Source organism: Chiloscyllium plagiosum, chromosome 6 (genome assembly GCF_004010195.1).
Source record: "Chiloscyllium plagiosum isolate BGI_BamShark_2017 chromosome 6, ASM401019v2, whole genome shotgun sequence".
In the NCBI taxonomy this organism is placed as follows: Eukaryota; Metazoa; Chordata; class Chondrichthyes; order Orectolobiformes; family Hemiscylliidae; genus Chiloscyllium; species Chiloscyllium plagiosum.
In genome coordinates this window covers 11,992,322-12,007,109 of record NC_057715.1, presented here as the reverse complement: position 1 = coordinate 12,007,109, position 14,788 = coordinate 11,992,322, and the positions used below count along the sequence as shown (strand labels likewise).

Here is a 14,788-nt window from a genome sequence, read left to right as displayed (position 1 = left end):
TTCTGAATTTTAAAAAAACTCAGTAAAGCATATCAGTTTACTCTGCATCCACATTTTTAAGAGAAATTAATCAAAGATGCAATTGATTGAAAAAGACGTGCTAGCAGCTACATGGGCATGAAACAGCAATTCTAGCCATGTCCAATTTAAAACAGAAGCATGCCAAAAATCATTATGGAAAAGCTCTTTGTTAATTTGGTCACTACTAACATCACTGCTTGTTGAATTGTTGCCTCAGCCTCATGTTTTACTTTGTTTTAGAATTGGGTGCAGAACTTTTTTTAGGTGTCAACACCAAAGAAATTGCAGAAGTGACACGCTGGATACAAACATGCAGATTAGTGAGATATAATGCTACAAAAGAATATACACAAAAATCAAACGACACCAGAGGAAGGAAGACAGGAACTTCATTGAAGAAGTAAAGAAATCAAGAAACTAATAACTGGAGTTGACTATCCTGCCCTTTGAGCTTCCCCTGCCCTTCGGTGTGATCATAGCTGATCCTCTATCTCAATGCCACATCCCTGCTTTCTCCCCATTCCTTAACGCCTTTAAAATCTCAAAAATTGCCACTTCCCTTTCTTGAATACATTCAGTGATCTGGTCTTCACAGCCATCTGTGGTACAGAATTCCACAGGTTTATATCCTTGCAGTTTTCCTTATCTCAGTCCTAAATGGCTTACACCATATCCTGAGACTTTGGTTCAAGATCTTCCCTGTATCTAATCTGTCAAGCTGGTTAGAATTGTATACACTTCAGTCAGATACCCTCGCATCCTTTTAAACTCTGCTGAATACAGTCAAACCATGTTAGGGATGTCACCTTATTGGACAGTCCTGCCACCATTGGTATCAACCGACTGAACATCCAGTGCACAGCCTCTGTGGCAAGTCTATCCTTTCTTAGGTATAAAGACTAAAGCTGCACAAATATTCCAGTTTCAGAGGCCTTCACATCCCTGCCTATAGAGCAAGTCCCTTTTTAAAAGGAGTTTGTGTTTTCACATGCAGCTGTCTCAAAAAGGACAAATTAAGTTTAAAAGACACAAATTTACCCATTGTCTTGTTATAATGCTGCTGCACGTAATTAAACATTATGGATATGAAATTAATGACTTCACTGATTAGATATGGCAGTATTTGTTTTCAGTTCTGCCTCATCATGTAAATGATTTTGAAACATGATAAATAAAAGAATCAGTTAAACTAAAGCACTGTTGCTGATGGTGTATTCCTCCAGATATTTAGTGCCTGAAACAACAGTATTTCAGATGTGATCAGACAAAGGCTCCCTACACCTAAACCATAATTGATGCCCACTTGCAGCTTTCCTGAAAAAAGCAGCAGCATTCTATTCCTCTACCTTTTATTGCGTTTCAACTAGTGCATTAGTTTTGAGTGATTTCTGAACCTGGACACCTAATCGCTTTCCTTCTCCAAATTTCTAGTTGTTAGTTGTTAACAATTATTCTAATTTGTTTTTCCTTGCGCTCAATGGAATTGATCCTGAGCTAAATCCATTTACCAGTTTTGCCCTGTTAATTTATTTCAATTCAGTTGTGACTTCCTGCTCCGATCCACACAATTTACCATGCTATCTAACCTCTTATACTCTTTCAAATAAAGTTGGAATTGCAAAGGCTAAGCAATGTAAAATTATATTGTGATATTGACAGTTTAAATGTTATATTAAACTATTCCAATTTAATTTTAATTCATAAAAGCAATAGTACACTTGATTTTACTTTGATTGTAATATTCAATAAATTCCTTTAATGTGAAAGAAAACATTTGGCTCCTGAAGTAATTTGTACCGTTTGTCTAAATAAAAACAAGCATGAAGGTTTAATAGTATTGTGCCAAACATCCATTTTCAACAGGACCATGTTCGGATCTATGCACCAGTTCCTACAGATAAACAAAATCCAATTAGAGTTCTGTCCGTCTTCAGCAATATGACTAAAGGTGAGTACCGATTCATCCTAACTGACAACAACAAACATTTTTTTTCTTTGGACATTCCCCTTGAATAGATGTGTAGACATATGTAAAGTACATGAACTTATCTTGCAGTTCTTTTTCTAATTATCTGACCTTTCAAGCAAAGATCCATGCTAAGAAAATAGAACACCAAACTTATCAAATAGGCAGAAAAACAAATGTTTTAAGTTAAATGGCATAGCCATTTAAGGGCTACTTCCAACTCTGGGAACTCCCCGACACAAAGATTACCCCCCGATGGGAAATCACTCCCTGTCCTATAATCCATGCATCCTCACCTTTTCCCCTCCCTCAACTCTCTGTCTTATTGTCCACACATCCTCACCCTTTCCCCTCTGTCAACCCTCTGTCCTACTGTCCACACATCCTCACCCTTTCCCCTCTGTCCTACTGTCCACACATCCTTACCCTTTCCCCTCCCTCATCCCCCTGTCCTATTGCCCACGCATCCTCACCCTTTCCTCTCAGTCAATCCCCTGTCCTATAGTCCACACATCCTCAGCCTTTCCTCTCAGTCAACCCTCTGTCCCATTGTCCACGCATCCTCACCCTTTCCCCTCTGTCAACTCTTTGTCCTATAGTCCACGTATCCTCACCCTTTCCCCTCTGTCAACTCTTTGTCCTATAGTCCACGTATCCTCACCCTTTCCCCTCTGTCAACTCTTTGTCCTATAGTCCACGTATCCTCACCCTTTCCCCTCTGTCAACTCTTTGTCCTATAGTCCATGCATCCTCACCCTTTCCCCTCTGTCAACTCTTTGTCCTATAGTCCACGTATCCTCACCCTTTCCCCTCTGTCAACTCTTTGTCCTATAGTCCACGTATCCTCACCCTTTCCCCTCTGTCAACTCTTTGTCCTATAGTCCACGTATCCTCACCCTTTCCCCTCTGTCAACTCTTTGTCCTATAGTCCACGTATCCTCACCCTTTCCCCTCTGTCAACTCTTTGTCCTATAGTCCACGTATCCTCACCCTTTCCCCTCTGTCAACTCTTTGTCCTATAGTCCACGCATCCTCACCCTTTCACCTCTGTCAACCCCCTACCCTGAAGACCGCGCATCCTCACTCTTTCCCCTCTGTCAACCCCCAAGACCTGTCTGATTGGTTCTGGCAATGTAAAACAGGAATCCACAATCTAATTCTCTCAGCACAGAGTGACACTCACAGAGAATACTTTCAAGAAAAGTTCACTGGATAGAAAGAACACCAACTGCCTGACCCCAATTTGTTAAGATGTCTAGCACGATGTTAATCTTCACTTTTCATTTTTTTGGTTGGTGAGCAAGCTCAGCATTTTAGGATGATGAGACCACGCCAGCACATTTCTCTGATCTTACGATCAGGCTGGGGTTTGAACTGTTACTGCATCAATTCCTTTCCACGCAGGCTCCAGGGGAAGGGCTGGGCTGGGTGGACAATGCCATTCATAAGAATTACTAGTATCGCTGCTTGAGAGTGTTCTGGACATAGGTTCAATTGAGGCATTCAAAAGAGAATAAGAATGTTATTTATTTTTGAAATGTGTAGGGTTACAGAGAGAAGGATGGGTATGGCACGAATTGATATGTTCATTCAAAGAGTCGATGCAGCTAACATGATGGGCTGAATTGCCTCCTTGTGTACTGCACCAATTCTATTATTCTGTCACTCTGTGAATGGTATCACTGTTGTCCCTTACACTGAGGGCCCGTACAATACAGGAACTGTTCCTGGCAGAAGTGAGATTCACTTTCCTTTGGAAGGAAAGTTCTTTTGTGGCAATGGTTTTTAGAATCATCAATCATGTCTGAGAATGCAGCAGCTTCAAATTAGATTTTATCAAATTGCTCAGCTCTCCAGCTCTCCAGTAACCACTGTTTCCGTTATACGTCCATCCAAAATATGTTTATGTTCCTGTGTTCTGTGTCTGGGACAAGGTCACAAGGGCTCCTACCTTGATCAGTCCCCTAGAAAATGAGCTAATAATTTCCAGTCTTTGCTTCCAATGAGTAACTCTTCCCCCTAGGAACACGACAGTTTGGAGAGAATCCAGCCCCACTGAAACCATATACACCCCAGGCAGAGCTTTCAGGAAATTAAAGCAAAACACAAAAATCAAATGAGAAAAAAAAACAAAAAATACAATTAAGCTGATGTTGACTCCGTCATCATTTCTTGTTTTCCTCTCCTTCATTGTCAATGACCAGCAAATTCACTGATTCCTTGTTTCCAGCACATAGCCAGTTTTCAAGAATCAGTGTTGCAGTGGTACATCTCAACCTCCTTCATGTGTAGATGCACTTTGAAAATACAAAATGAGTGAACCTGTCTGTAAATATGTAATGGCATGAGTTGCATAGTATCTGCTTACTGTGTTGATTCAGATTTACAGGACATTGGAATTTTGGACAGGGTTCATAATGCTAATCACGAAACGTTAACATTTTTGAAGGATTTGGATAACGTTACTCGACAAAATGTAAGAACAACTAATTTAATCTTAGAAATGGATTTTGGCATTCCATTGATATCTTTGTAAATGAAATTTGCATTGTATATGTGTTTAAATGTGTTCTGACTTCCTCATAATAGGTAGAACAGAAGGGACCATTTGACTTTGTGATTGGTGTCTGCCAGCAGAACTCCTCAGTTCATCATCATTCGGGTAAGAGCTATTAACAGCTGTTTAGCAGTGAAAGCAATATTGTAACACAAGTCTAAAACATCATAAGCAAGATTGCCAAATCTGCTTGCTCCTGCCCTCTATCTTGTGGCTACTCACACTTCTGCTATTCCTTTCTTTGCCTTCCTATTCCTTCATGGTTTCACTTTACAAATTTCCTCCATTAAGTTCACAGCCATGATCCTGAGCTTCCAGTTGTCTGGCATTTGAACTTTCCAATTTGTCCTCAGCGTTCTACAGTGTACCAAATAAGCCCAACATAACCTTGGGCATCATTGTCGCTTATTTCAATTACTGTTCTTCCAGCTCAAGTTTTCAGCAATTTCACACCATGATCTCTTCCTATTTCGCTGTATGTTTCAGTATTGCTTTTGTTTTCTCCCCTTGTTATTGATCTTGGATAGACTTATGCTCATCATTCTGCAGTATACATTTCAAGGTTTATTCTTTGTTCTTGACTTGTTCAATACCACTCTCTTTAATTCTGCAACACCAACTGCTTTGTCACTTGCCTGTCCTATTTTTCATAACATTCAAGGCTATGGGGTCTAGACTGGGAAAACAGGACCCATGTAGTCACTGATTTTTTTGGTAATACAGACTTGATGGGTTGAAGGGTCTCTTCTGTACTGGATGATTCTCACTATGCCAGATACAGAATCCTTACAGTGTGGACTCAGGCTATTTAGCCCAACAAGTCTACACTGACGCTCCAAAGAGTAACCCACCCAGACCTATTCCCCTACCATATCACTCTACATTCCCCCTGACTAATACACCTAATCTACACATCCCTGAACACTATGGGCAATTTAGCATGGCCAATTCACCTAACCTGCACACCTTTGGAATGTGGGAGGAAACCAGAGCACCCAGAAGAAACCCACACAGACACAGGGAGAATGTGCAAACTCCTCAAGACAGTCACCCACGGCTGGAATGGAACCTGGGTCCCTGGCGCTGTGGGGCAGAAGTGCTAACCACTGAGCTACCGTGCCATCCCAACCACTGAGCCACCATGCTGCCATAATTACATGATTCTAACCTATTATATTTCAAACCATAAAAACCAAAAACAAAAACTGCGGATGCTGTGAATCAGAGCCAAAAACAGAAATTGCTGGAAAAGCAGAACTGAAATGTTAACTCTGATTTCTCCCCACAGATGTTGCCAGAGCCACTGAGCTTTTCCAGCAATTTCTGTTTATATTTCAAACCGTTCTGGATTCTGAGAACTTGAAATATTAACTATTTCTTCTTTCATTGATGCAGTTATGTTTGGGTGGCATGGTGGCTCAGTGGTTATCACTGCTGCTACACACCACCAGGGACCCAGATTTGATTCCTGCCATGGCGACTATCTGTGTGGAGTTTGCACATTCTCCCCGTGTCTGTGTGGGTTTCCTCAGGGTACTCTGGTTTTCTCTCACATTCCAAAGATGTGCCGGTTAGGGTGAATTGGCCACGCTAAATTGCCCATAGTGACAAGTGGATTAGTCAGAAGGAAATGGGTCGGGGTGGGTTATTTTTCAGAGGGTCAGTGTGGACTTGTTGGGCCAAAGGGCCTGTTTCCACACTGTAGGGAATCTAATCTAAATATTTCCAGATGTTACACTTTCAATTTAAGAAAATGTCTTACTTCTTTTTTCCTGAATTAGGCAGGATCATTTTTCAGTATTACCGTATCCTTCAATATGCCAAGCCTAAAGGAGCAGATGAGCGACCATTCTTTTGGATATTTGTAGATCCAGAAATCCTGACCCAAGATGACATAAAAGATGCCTCTCGCTTTCTCGAGGTATTGTGGTCTTTCTACCATTAATTTCATGAGTGCAATTTGATCAGTGGTTGTTCATGCGGAAGTCTCATTCCACTGGTAGTTTTAGGAAGAATTATCATTCGTAAGTCTCAACACAGTATCAAGAAGGTAAAAACAATGACTGCAGATGATGGAAACCAGATTCTGGATCAGTGGTGCTGGAAGAGCACAGCAATTCAGGCAGCATTCGAAAAGCTTCGAAATCGACATTTCGGGCAAAAGCCCTTCATCAGGAATCAAGAAACCAGGGGAAGTATGTTTGAGGAAGAGGGAAATTATCCAAAACAACACTGGAGTAATTAAAGACCAAAAGCATCTCTGTAAATCTCTCTGTTTTTCATACACAGAGGAAACTTGATCATCTGGCATTCAATTATCTGAATATTGGATTATCCGGCAAGATTGCAAGGTCCCGATGCTTGGCTAAACTATGCTATTTGGCATTCTATTATCTGGAATTTGATTAACCGAGCGAAATACTCCACTCCCCATGTCCTTCGGATAATAGAGGTTCCTCTGTAAATTGACTCCTCTCTGTTGAATGTCACAATATCAGTAGTGTCACAATATCATTGTTACCTCTCAATTCTAACCATAAGTATGTAAGAAATAGGACTGGGGGTATATCATACAGCCTGCTGTGCCATCCAGAGCAGATCATGACTGATTTTCTACATCAAATGCATTTTACTGCAAGATTTCTCCTCTCCCAATTCCATGAGAAACCAAATATCTATCAAAACAAAAATCTGTCGATCTCAGGCTTAACTTTATAAAGCGTGTACAGCCCTCTGGGAGAGAAAATTCAAAAGAGTCTCAACTCACAAGATGAATGCCGAATTTGCTTCCTCATCTCATTTTTAAATGATTTTTATGAAAATCTGGCTCTGTGTTTTAGGTTCTGAAGCCAAGAGAAATAAGCACGGTCTACCCTGTCAATCCTGTTTGTTTCATTGAGTCCATCCCTCACTCTTGTAAATTCTAGAGCATGTAAGACCAATTTATTGAATCTCTTATCACAGGCAAATCCTCCCATCCCGAGGATCAGTCAGATAAGCATTCGGTTTAGTATTAAACATAGTGTGCACTAGTACAGGTGTGGTTCTTCCAAAGCATGGGATAATGACATTATGACTTTTGTATTCCAATCTTCTTTCAGTAAAGGCTAGCACTCTATTTCACTTCCTGGTTGCTTGCTGGTCCTGTTTGTTATCTTTCTGTGTTCCTTGTACAAGTACACTCAAATTTTTCTGAGCATTATTTGGTTTGGGATTGGGACATTCATGGAAGAAGCTTCTGTTACCATGGCCCAGTCTGTCCATTATATCTGACTTGGTTTCTCCCAGCTCCCATAGTGCTGGTTTGGATACTAGACCTATCACCTTACTCTCTCAATAATCTGGATGTAGGCATGGTAGTCTTTATCACACTATATGCATTATCACAGTCCTGGTTAGAGCCATGTCTCTTCAGAAAGTCATGATGGAGAGGTGCCAGTGTTGGACTAGGTTGGGCAAGGTCAAATGTCTCATGATGCCAGGCTGTAGTCCAATGGATTTATTTGAAACCTGGTATCATGTGATTTTTGACCCTCTTCAGATAGTGTTCTTTCTCCCTCAGTCTCCAGTTCAGACTGTTCTGTTTATGTCATGCAGACATCAAAAGTCACATCACGGACTGGTTTACTTTAACTCTTTGCACAATATCTTCCCTCCAAAGTATCACCTCGAATAGAATTATTATTTATATTCCCACCATCTCCTCTCCCAACCCCGTCACCAAAATTATGTTTCACACGCTGAATATCTGTAATGGTTTCATCTGTGTCTCTGTATTTGTTCTTAATATTACCGATCTAAGATGTTGGTCTACTCTCAGTTGTTGGAGTCTAATATTGCCCTTTGAGGAATTTGATGAAGAGAGCATCACACCTTCTCAGTTACGATTGCCTTAATGCAAATCACCACTTGTGTTTTCTGAAAGTATCAGAGCTTGTTCACTCCTTCTGAAAATTCATTCAGACAAGTAATTATTGCAGCTGTCCATTTTTCTTAATAACTGGTACCTGGATGGTTTGTCAGACTCTTATGCACATTTACTTCCCTGGTAGTAGAGGGGTTTATACCACTTCAGTTGTTTGCTCTTTTATCACTCTACATGCAATTTTATATGGTCATGATATTTTGCTGTAATGTTTTGTCAGACATTCAGTTTCAGTAAAGGGATATGTGTTTTTAATTTTCAACCAATTAAGAATTCTACTGGTGAAAGATCATTCATCAACAGTATTTCTTTTTCAGTCCAGTAAGAACAATGTAATCCAAATGTTGGCTCTTTTTAAAACCGATCCTACATGGGCTTGTTGATAGATAAATTCATGAGGGAGTTTCCCATTTGATTGACCATACCAAGAAATCTTTGTATGTTCCCAAAACTTTGGGGTTGTTTGAATTTACAGATCATTGAGGATTTCTGGGTGTTGATCACTGATTGTCAAAGAATCTCACCTACTTTTGGCTCCGACCATCAGCACATTTTACAAGGATTTAGACATTAATACTCAAACTGTTTGGCTACATTATGTACTCACCTTGCCCCCCCCCCCCACCTCCCCGTCCCCCTCGCCCCTCGCCCCCCCCCCCCACCATCGGTTCTTGAAGTAAGACTGGAAACTGTAGTTCTGGTTCAGAGATAGGAATGCTACATCTGCATCACAGGATGGTGAAACAATAAGTAAGAAAATGTATTCTTCAGATTACAGTTACTATAATCCCAGAGAGCCAGGTTAGTGAAACAGGAGCAATTTCATGAGAAAGATGTCTGCATTTTAACTGTTACAACTCATGAGAAAGAATAGGATAGAATGAAAGACCATAGATGACTCTGCATAATGATCAGAAAAGTTTAATTTCCCATGTTTCATGTCATTTATCAGAGTGGAGAGAGTGTTAAATTATTTACCGTAGCTCAGAAAAGACAATGATCTATTATAAAGATTCTACAGTGATCTTCAAAATTGCATTTTGGACCAGATGCTTATTAACTTAATGACAACAAATGGAACTGTAATCAGTTCTCCGTGTGCTGAAATCATCAATCAAATTGTCATTGAACCAGAGGAAATTTTGAGGGGCTTTACCATTGTCAAAGGATGTCTAGATCCTTTGAGTTATTTAATATCTTTATTGTGGCAACATATAGGATGGTGTGGGAGCTCAGTAGTTAGCACTGCTGCCTCACAACACTAGCGAATTAATTGAATTGAATATCCTTTATTACCACTGGATTTGATTCCAGTCTAGGGTGATTGTCTGTGTGGAGTTTGCACATTCTCCCCGTGTCTGTGTGGGCTTCCTCCCACAGTCCAAAGATGTGCAGGTTAGGGTGGATTGGCCATGTGAAATTTCCCATTGTGTCCAGAGATGTGCAGGTTAGGTGGATTGGCCATACTAAATTGCCCATTGTGTCCAGCAATGTGCAGGTTAGGTAGATTAATCATGGTAAGTGCAGGGTCACAGAGATAGGATGGGGGTGTGTGTCTGGGCGGGATAATCTTTGGAGGGTTGGTATGGATTCAATGGGGTGAATGGCCTCTTTCCGCAGTGCAGAGATTCTATGATATGGCTGTAAAAGTGTCTTGCTTCTTTTCTGCAGTGTGATCCTGTAATCATTCATGATTTTTGTGAGTCAGCAGTTCGGCTGTGGAGTAATATCCCCTCACTCAAAAGGTAAGATGCTAATGAATTGACTAGAGCATTAAGATAACTATGAGTTGGATATATTGATTAAGAGTTTGTGTTCATGCCAAGAGGGAAGCTACACTTTGAGTAATATTTTAGTAAGTTTATCAATAGTAATCACTTGTTTTAATGTCGTGCTATAAATGTAACAAAACATTTCAACACTCTTCAGAGAGCTATAATGAAAATGTGGGAACTGAGCAAAACCAAGGTTAAAGTTATTTGTGAAAAATTATGAATGTTAAAGTAGTTTTACAAGAAGGGAGAGATATGGAAGAGTTCAGGAAGGGAATGACAGATTATATAGTTTAACACATGACGATGTGCAAGGATAAGGATTACAGAACTCATAGTGGCGTGTTTGGGAATGGAGAATTGTATAACTGGTAGAGGTTACAGTCATGGTAGTCAAAGCCAATTAAGAGATTTGAACATAAACATAACAGTTTTAGGGTTTTTCAGGACTATGTGGAAAAGCACAGCAGTGGGCTGAGTTGGAAATCTGTTTCAAAAAGCCAGCATTTAAAGGTAGACATGACGTCAGTGTGCACATGGAAGCTGACCTCATGACTGAGTTTAATGGCTACTTTACCACCCTGCCCGAGGGGACCAGATATTAGGCATAGAAATGTGGGAGATGGAGAGAGTGCTGTGCCCATCAGCTTCATGCCTTCACAGGTATTTTACCAGTGATGAGGTAGGTAGTTCGGTAATCAAGCTAATTAAATAGGTACTTAATGATGACTTAAGAGCCTCTTTTTATTCCTATTGACATTTCACCAGCAATGGATGGGCATCTCTCCACCTGGATGGCCTCCCAACAGACCTGGCCTGATGAGGATAATTTCTGGTTTGGCAGTTCATGACCCATGGATGCCCACTCCACTCCATCATGCCAAGAATCAGCCTGGCTGGTGGTTTGCCCTGTCCATGCAATTGAATCCCCACCCCGATCCACACTGACATCTGCCCCATTGGCCTCGGTGATTCACAATCCCTTCCATGCTTGCTGGTCCAAGGCTTGTTGTAGTCCCACCATTTGCCACCATGCAGTGGTGACATTTCTAGGACAGAAGAGCTGCCAGCTTTTGGAGGTGAACCATCCAGCCTGAGGCGAGCGGGAACTACGACTGTAGGCCGCTATTTGCCGGAATATGGTAAAATTCACCCATGGTTTCTAGGACTTCAGGAAGTCGGCTCAATCCTGACAAGCCGGCTGGAGGGCAGGACCACAACCTACATATTCATTGATTTATTGTTGTCACATGTAACGAGATACAGCGAAAAGTGTTGTTTTGCATGCTCTACAGGCAGGTTGTACCATACAAAGTGCATCAGGGTCGCAGAACAGAGTGTGGAATACCATGTTAAGCTGTTGGGAAGGTGCAGAGAGCGCGATCAGCATGAACATTTGAGAGGTCCATTCAAAAGTTTCACAACATCAGGGAAGAAGCTGTTCTTTAATCTATTCATACATGTATTCAAACTTTTATATCTTCTGCCAGATGGAAAAGACTATAAGTGGGATGGGAGGACTCTTTGATGATGTTGGTCACTTTCCTGAAGCAGTGGGAAGTGTAGATGGAGTCAATGGATGGAAGGCTGGTTTGTGTGATGGACTGGGCTGCTTGCAAGACTCTCTGTAGTTTCTTGCGGTCATGGGAAGAGCAGTTGCCATATTGCGCTGTGATGCATCCAGATAAGAGGCCGTCTAGGATCCATAAAAATTGCTAAGAGTCATTGCAGACATGCCGAACTTCCTTCGCATCCTGAGGAAGTAGGAGGTGCTGTTGTGCTTTCTTGACCATCGTGTTGACGTGAAGGGACGTGCTAATGTTGATGGAGAGATTGTTGACTTTACACCATGCCACTAAGCACTCAATCCCTTTCCTGTGTTCTGTCTCATCGTTGTATGTGATCTGATCAATGTGGATGATGTCATCAGCAAACTTGAAAATTGAGTTGGGCAGAATTTGGCCACGCAGTTGTGAGTGCATAAGGAGAGTAGTAAGGGCCTGAGGACGCAACCTTGCAGGGTACCGGTGTTGAGGAAATGGTGGAGGAGGTGGTGTTGCCTATTCTTACTGATTGCGGTCTATGGGTCAGGAAGTTGAGGACCCAGTTACAGATGGGAGAGCTGAGACCTGGGTCTCAGAGTTTAGAGATGAGTTTGTTTGCAGTTATGGTGTTGCAGGCAGAACTGTAGTTAATAAGTAGGAGCCTGATATAGATATCACTCCTCGGATGCTGCCTGACCTGCTGTGCTTTCCAGCATCACACTTTTTGACTTGTTATCCAGATTTTCCAGGGATGAGTGTAGGGACATGTGAAATCCTGGATGATGTCTATGGATGATGAGCCCAGTAAGAAGGAGAATGTTGAGAGGGCCAAGGAGACTCTCGAGGACAAAAGGGAACTTCACACTATGATTGCAGTCACAGAAAGTTTGTTCATGATGAGCCAGTGCCATTTTAATTCAGTGTTGGTGATTCAGAAGGGATGGAAACTTGATTAGAGAGATTCAAACATGTACCTTGGAAGATGAGGAGCAATATTTGAGAAGAGAAGTTGTGTATGCTTGCTTATGGAGTCATGAAAGAAAGTTCAGTGTTTGTTATTTTGATGGTAATAGATTCATGGGAGCAGAACAGAGAGATTGGGGAGGCCTACAGGGTTCAAGGTTTGAGGCAAGCAAGGCACCTCACTCCATATAAAGATGCAAATCAGGAACAGGAATAGGCCATTCAGCCTCTTGACTCTCCTCTGCCATTCATTAAGATCATAGCTGATCTGATTATAACCACAAATCTACATTCCAGGTCTACTGATAATCTTTCAACCCCTTGCTTACTCTGCCTTAAGATTATTCAAGGACTCTTTCCAGGGAGACAGTTCCAAAGGCTGTCAACCTTCTGAGAGAAAAATGTTTGCCTAATTTCTCTTTTAAATGGCAAGCAACAGTTATTTAACAGTGATCCCAGTTCTAGATTCTTTTATAAAAGGAAACATTATCTCCATGTCTACCCTGTCATGCCCCTTCAGGATTTTATATGTTTCAATGAAGTTCTGTCTTACTCTTCTATGCTCCAGTGGATACAAGTCTAGCCTTTCTAACTTTCCCTCATAAGACAGCCCATGCATTCCAGGTATTCGTCTTGTATATCTTCTCTGAACGCTCTTGAACATGTTCACATATTCATGAACTATGGATAACAAGGGCAACTCAATGTATGGTTTTCACATTGGATTCAAAAAAAGTTCTTAACCTCCTACAGAAGTGTGGTTGATTCTTAAATGTCCTCTGATATGGCTGAGCAAGCCATTCAGTGCCAGGGCAATTTGGGATGGGCAACAAATGTTGTCCCTGCCAGAGACTCACATCCCATGACAGGATAAAAGAAGGGAGAGTCGCTGACTCGAGGCAAAGCATTGATCTTGAATCTAACTGAAGCTACATTTTTTTGGCTTATCATTTGATTTGAACAAAATTGACTTAGTAACACCCTTTGATTTTAATTGTCTTTTTAGCCTCAACACAGTGCAGCAGATCAATGTTTCAGTGCAAACCTTAAGACATGGAATCCATCACAATTCTTGTTCTCCTCCTGCATGGTTCCACCCGTTGCCAGCACTGATTGGTTACTTTGGAGACTGTTCTGCCATATACATAGCAGTGTTTGGCCCAGCAGCTTGTAAATCATGGACAGTGTAGGTACCAGGTTCCTTGTTGCCAACTTTCCATTAGAGTACAGATCAGTTTGTTAGTATCAGTGGAAACACTGAGAGACAGAGGATACAACTCCCAATGCATGAGTTGAATAAAAGATTTCAGCCCAGTTTTCAATAGCATGTAGTAACCCCACTGAAACCCAAACAAAGAAGCTTTCCATGACCATCCCCTATCCTTCTGTCACTTCCTCCAACATAACCCTTTCATAACTACCTGTGTCTCTTCCAATAGCCACCCACAACCCTGCCATGTCTGCCCCAGGCTCTTCATTAGTTGCTCCTACCTGATGCTTCCATGATTTTTCATGAACTTTCACTAGCCATCTCCAGCCCTCCAATGGCAACTCTCAGCCTTTCCAATGCTGCCAGACTTTTATTGTCTCCTCACTATCTGTTTTGCAGCATAGACAATAGACAATAGGTGCAGGAGTAGGCCATTCTGCCCTTTGACCCTGCGCCACCATTCAATATGATCATGGCTGATCATCCTTAATCAGTATCCTGTTCCTGCCTTATCTCCATAACCCTTGATTCCACTATCCTTGAGAGCTCTATCCGACTCTTTTTCTTAAATGAATCCAGAGACTGGGCCTCCACTGCCCTCTGGGGCAGAGCATTCCACACAGCCACCACTCTCTGGGTGAAGAATTTTCTCCTCATCTCTGTCCTAAATAGTCTACCCCGTATTTTTAAGCTGTGTCCTCAGGTTTGGCACTCACCCATCAGCGGAAACATGTTTCCTGCTGCCAGAGTGTCCAATCCATTCATAATCTTATACGTCTCAATCAGATCCCCTCTCAGTCTTCTAAACTCAAGAGTATACAAGCCCAGTC

General features: G+C 41.5%; 1 protein-coding gene across 1 annotated transcript in view; it reads left to right on the top strand.

The window, feature by feature from the left end:
- Positions 1 to 14,788, top strand: part of LOC122550457 (DNA (cytosine-5)-methyltransferase 3-like) — a 92,248-nt gene that overhangs the window by 74,132 nt on the left and 3,328 nt on the right. Inside the window, exons 9-13 of the mRNA XM_043691199.1 lie at positions 1,885 to 1,969; positions 4,369 to 4,463; positions 4,577 to 4,649; positions 6,326 to 6,465; positions 10,141 to 10,214. Coding sequence (XP_043547134.1) covers positions 1,885 to 1,969; positions 4,369 to 4,463; positions 4,577 to 4,649; positions 6,326 to 6,465; positions 10,141 to 10,214 — 467 coding nt within the window. The remainder of the gene's footprint in view (positions 1 to 1,884; positions 1,970 to 4,368; positions 4,464 to 4,576; positions 4,650 to 6,325; positions 6,466 to 10,140; positions 10,215 to 14,788) is intronic.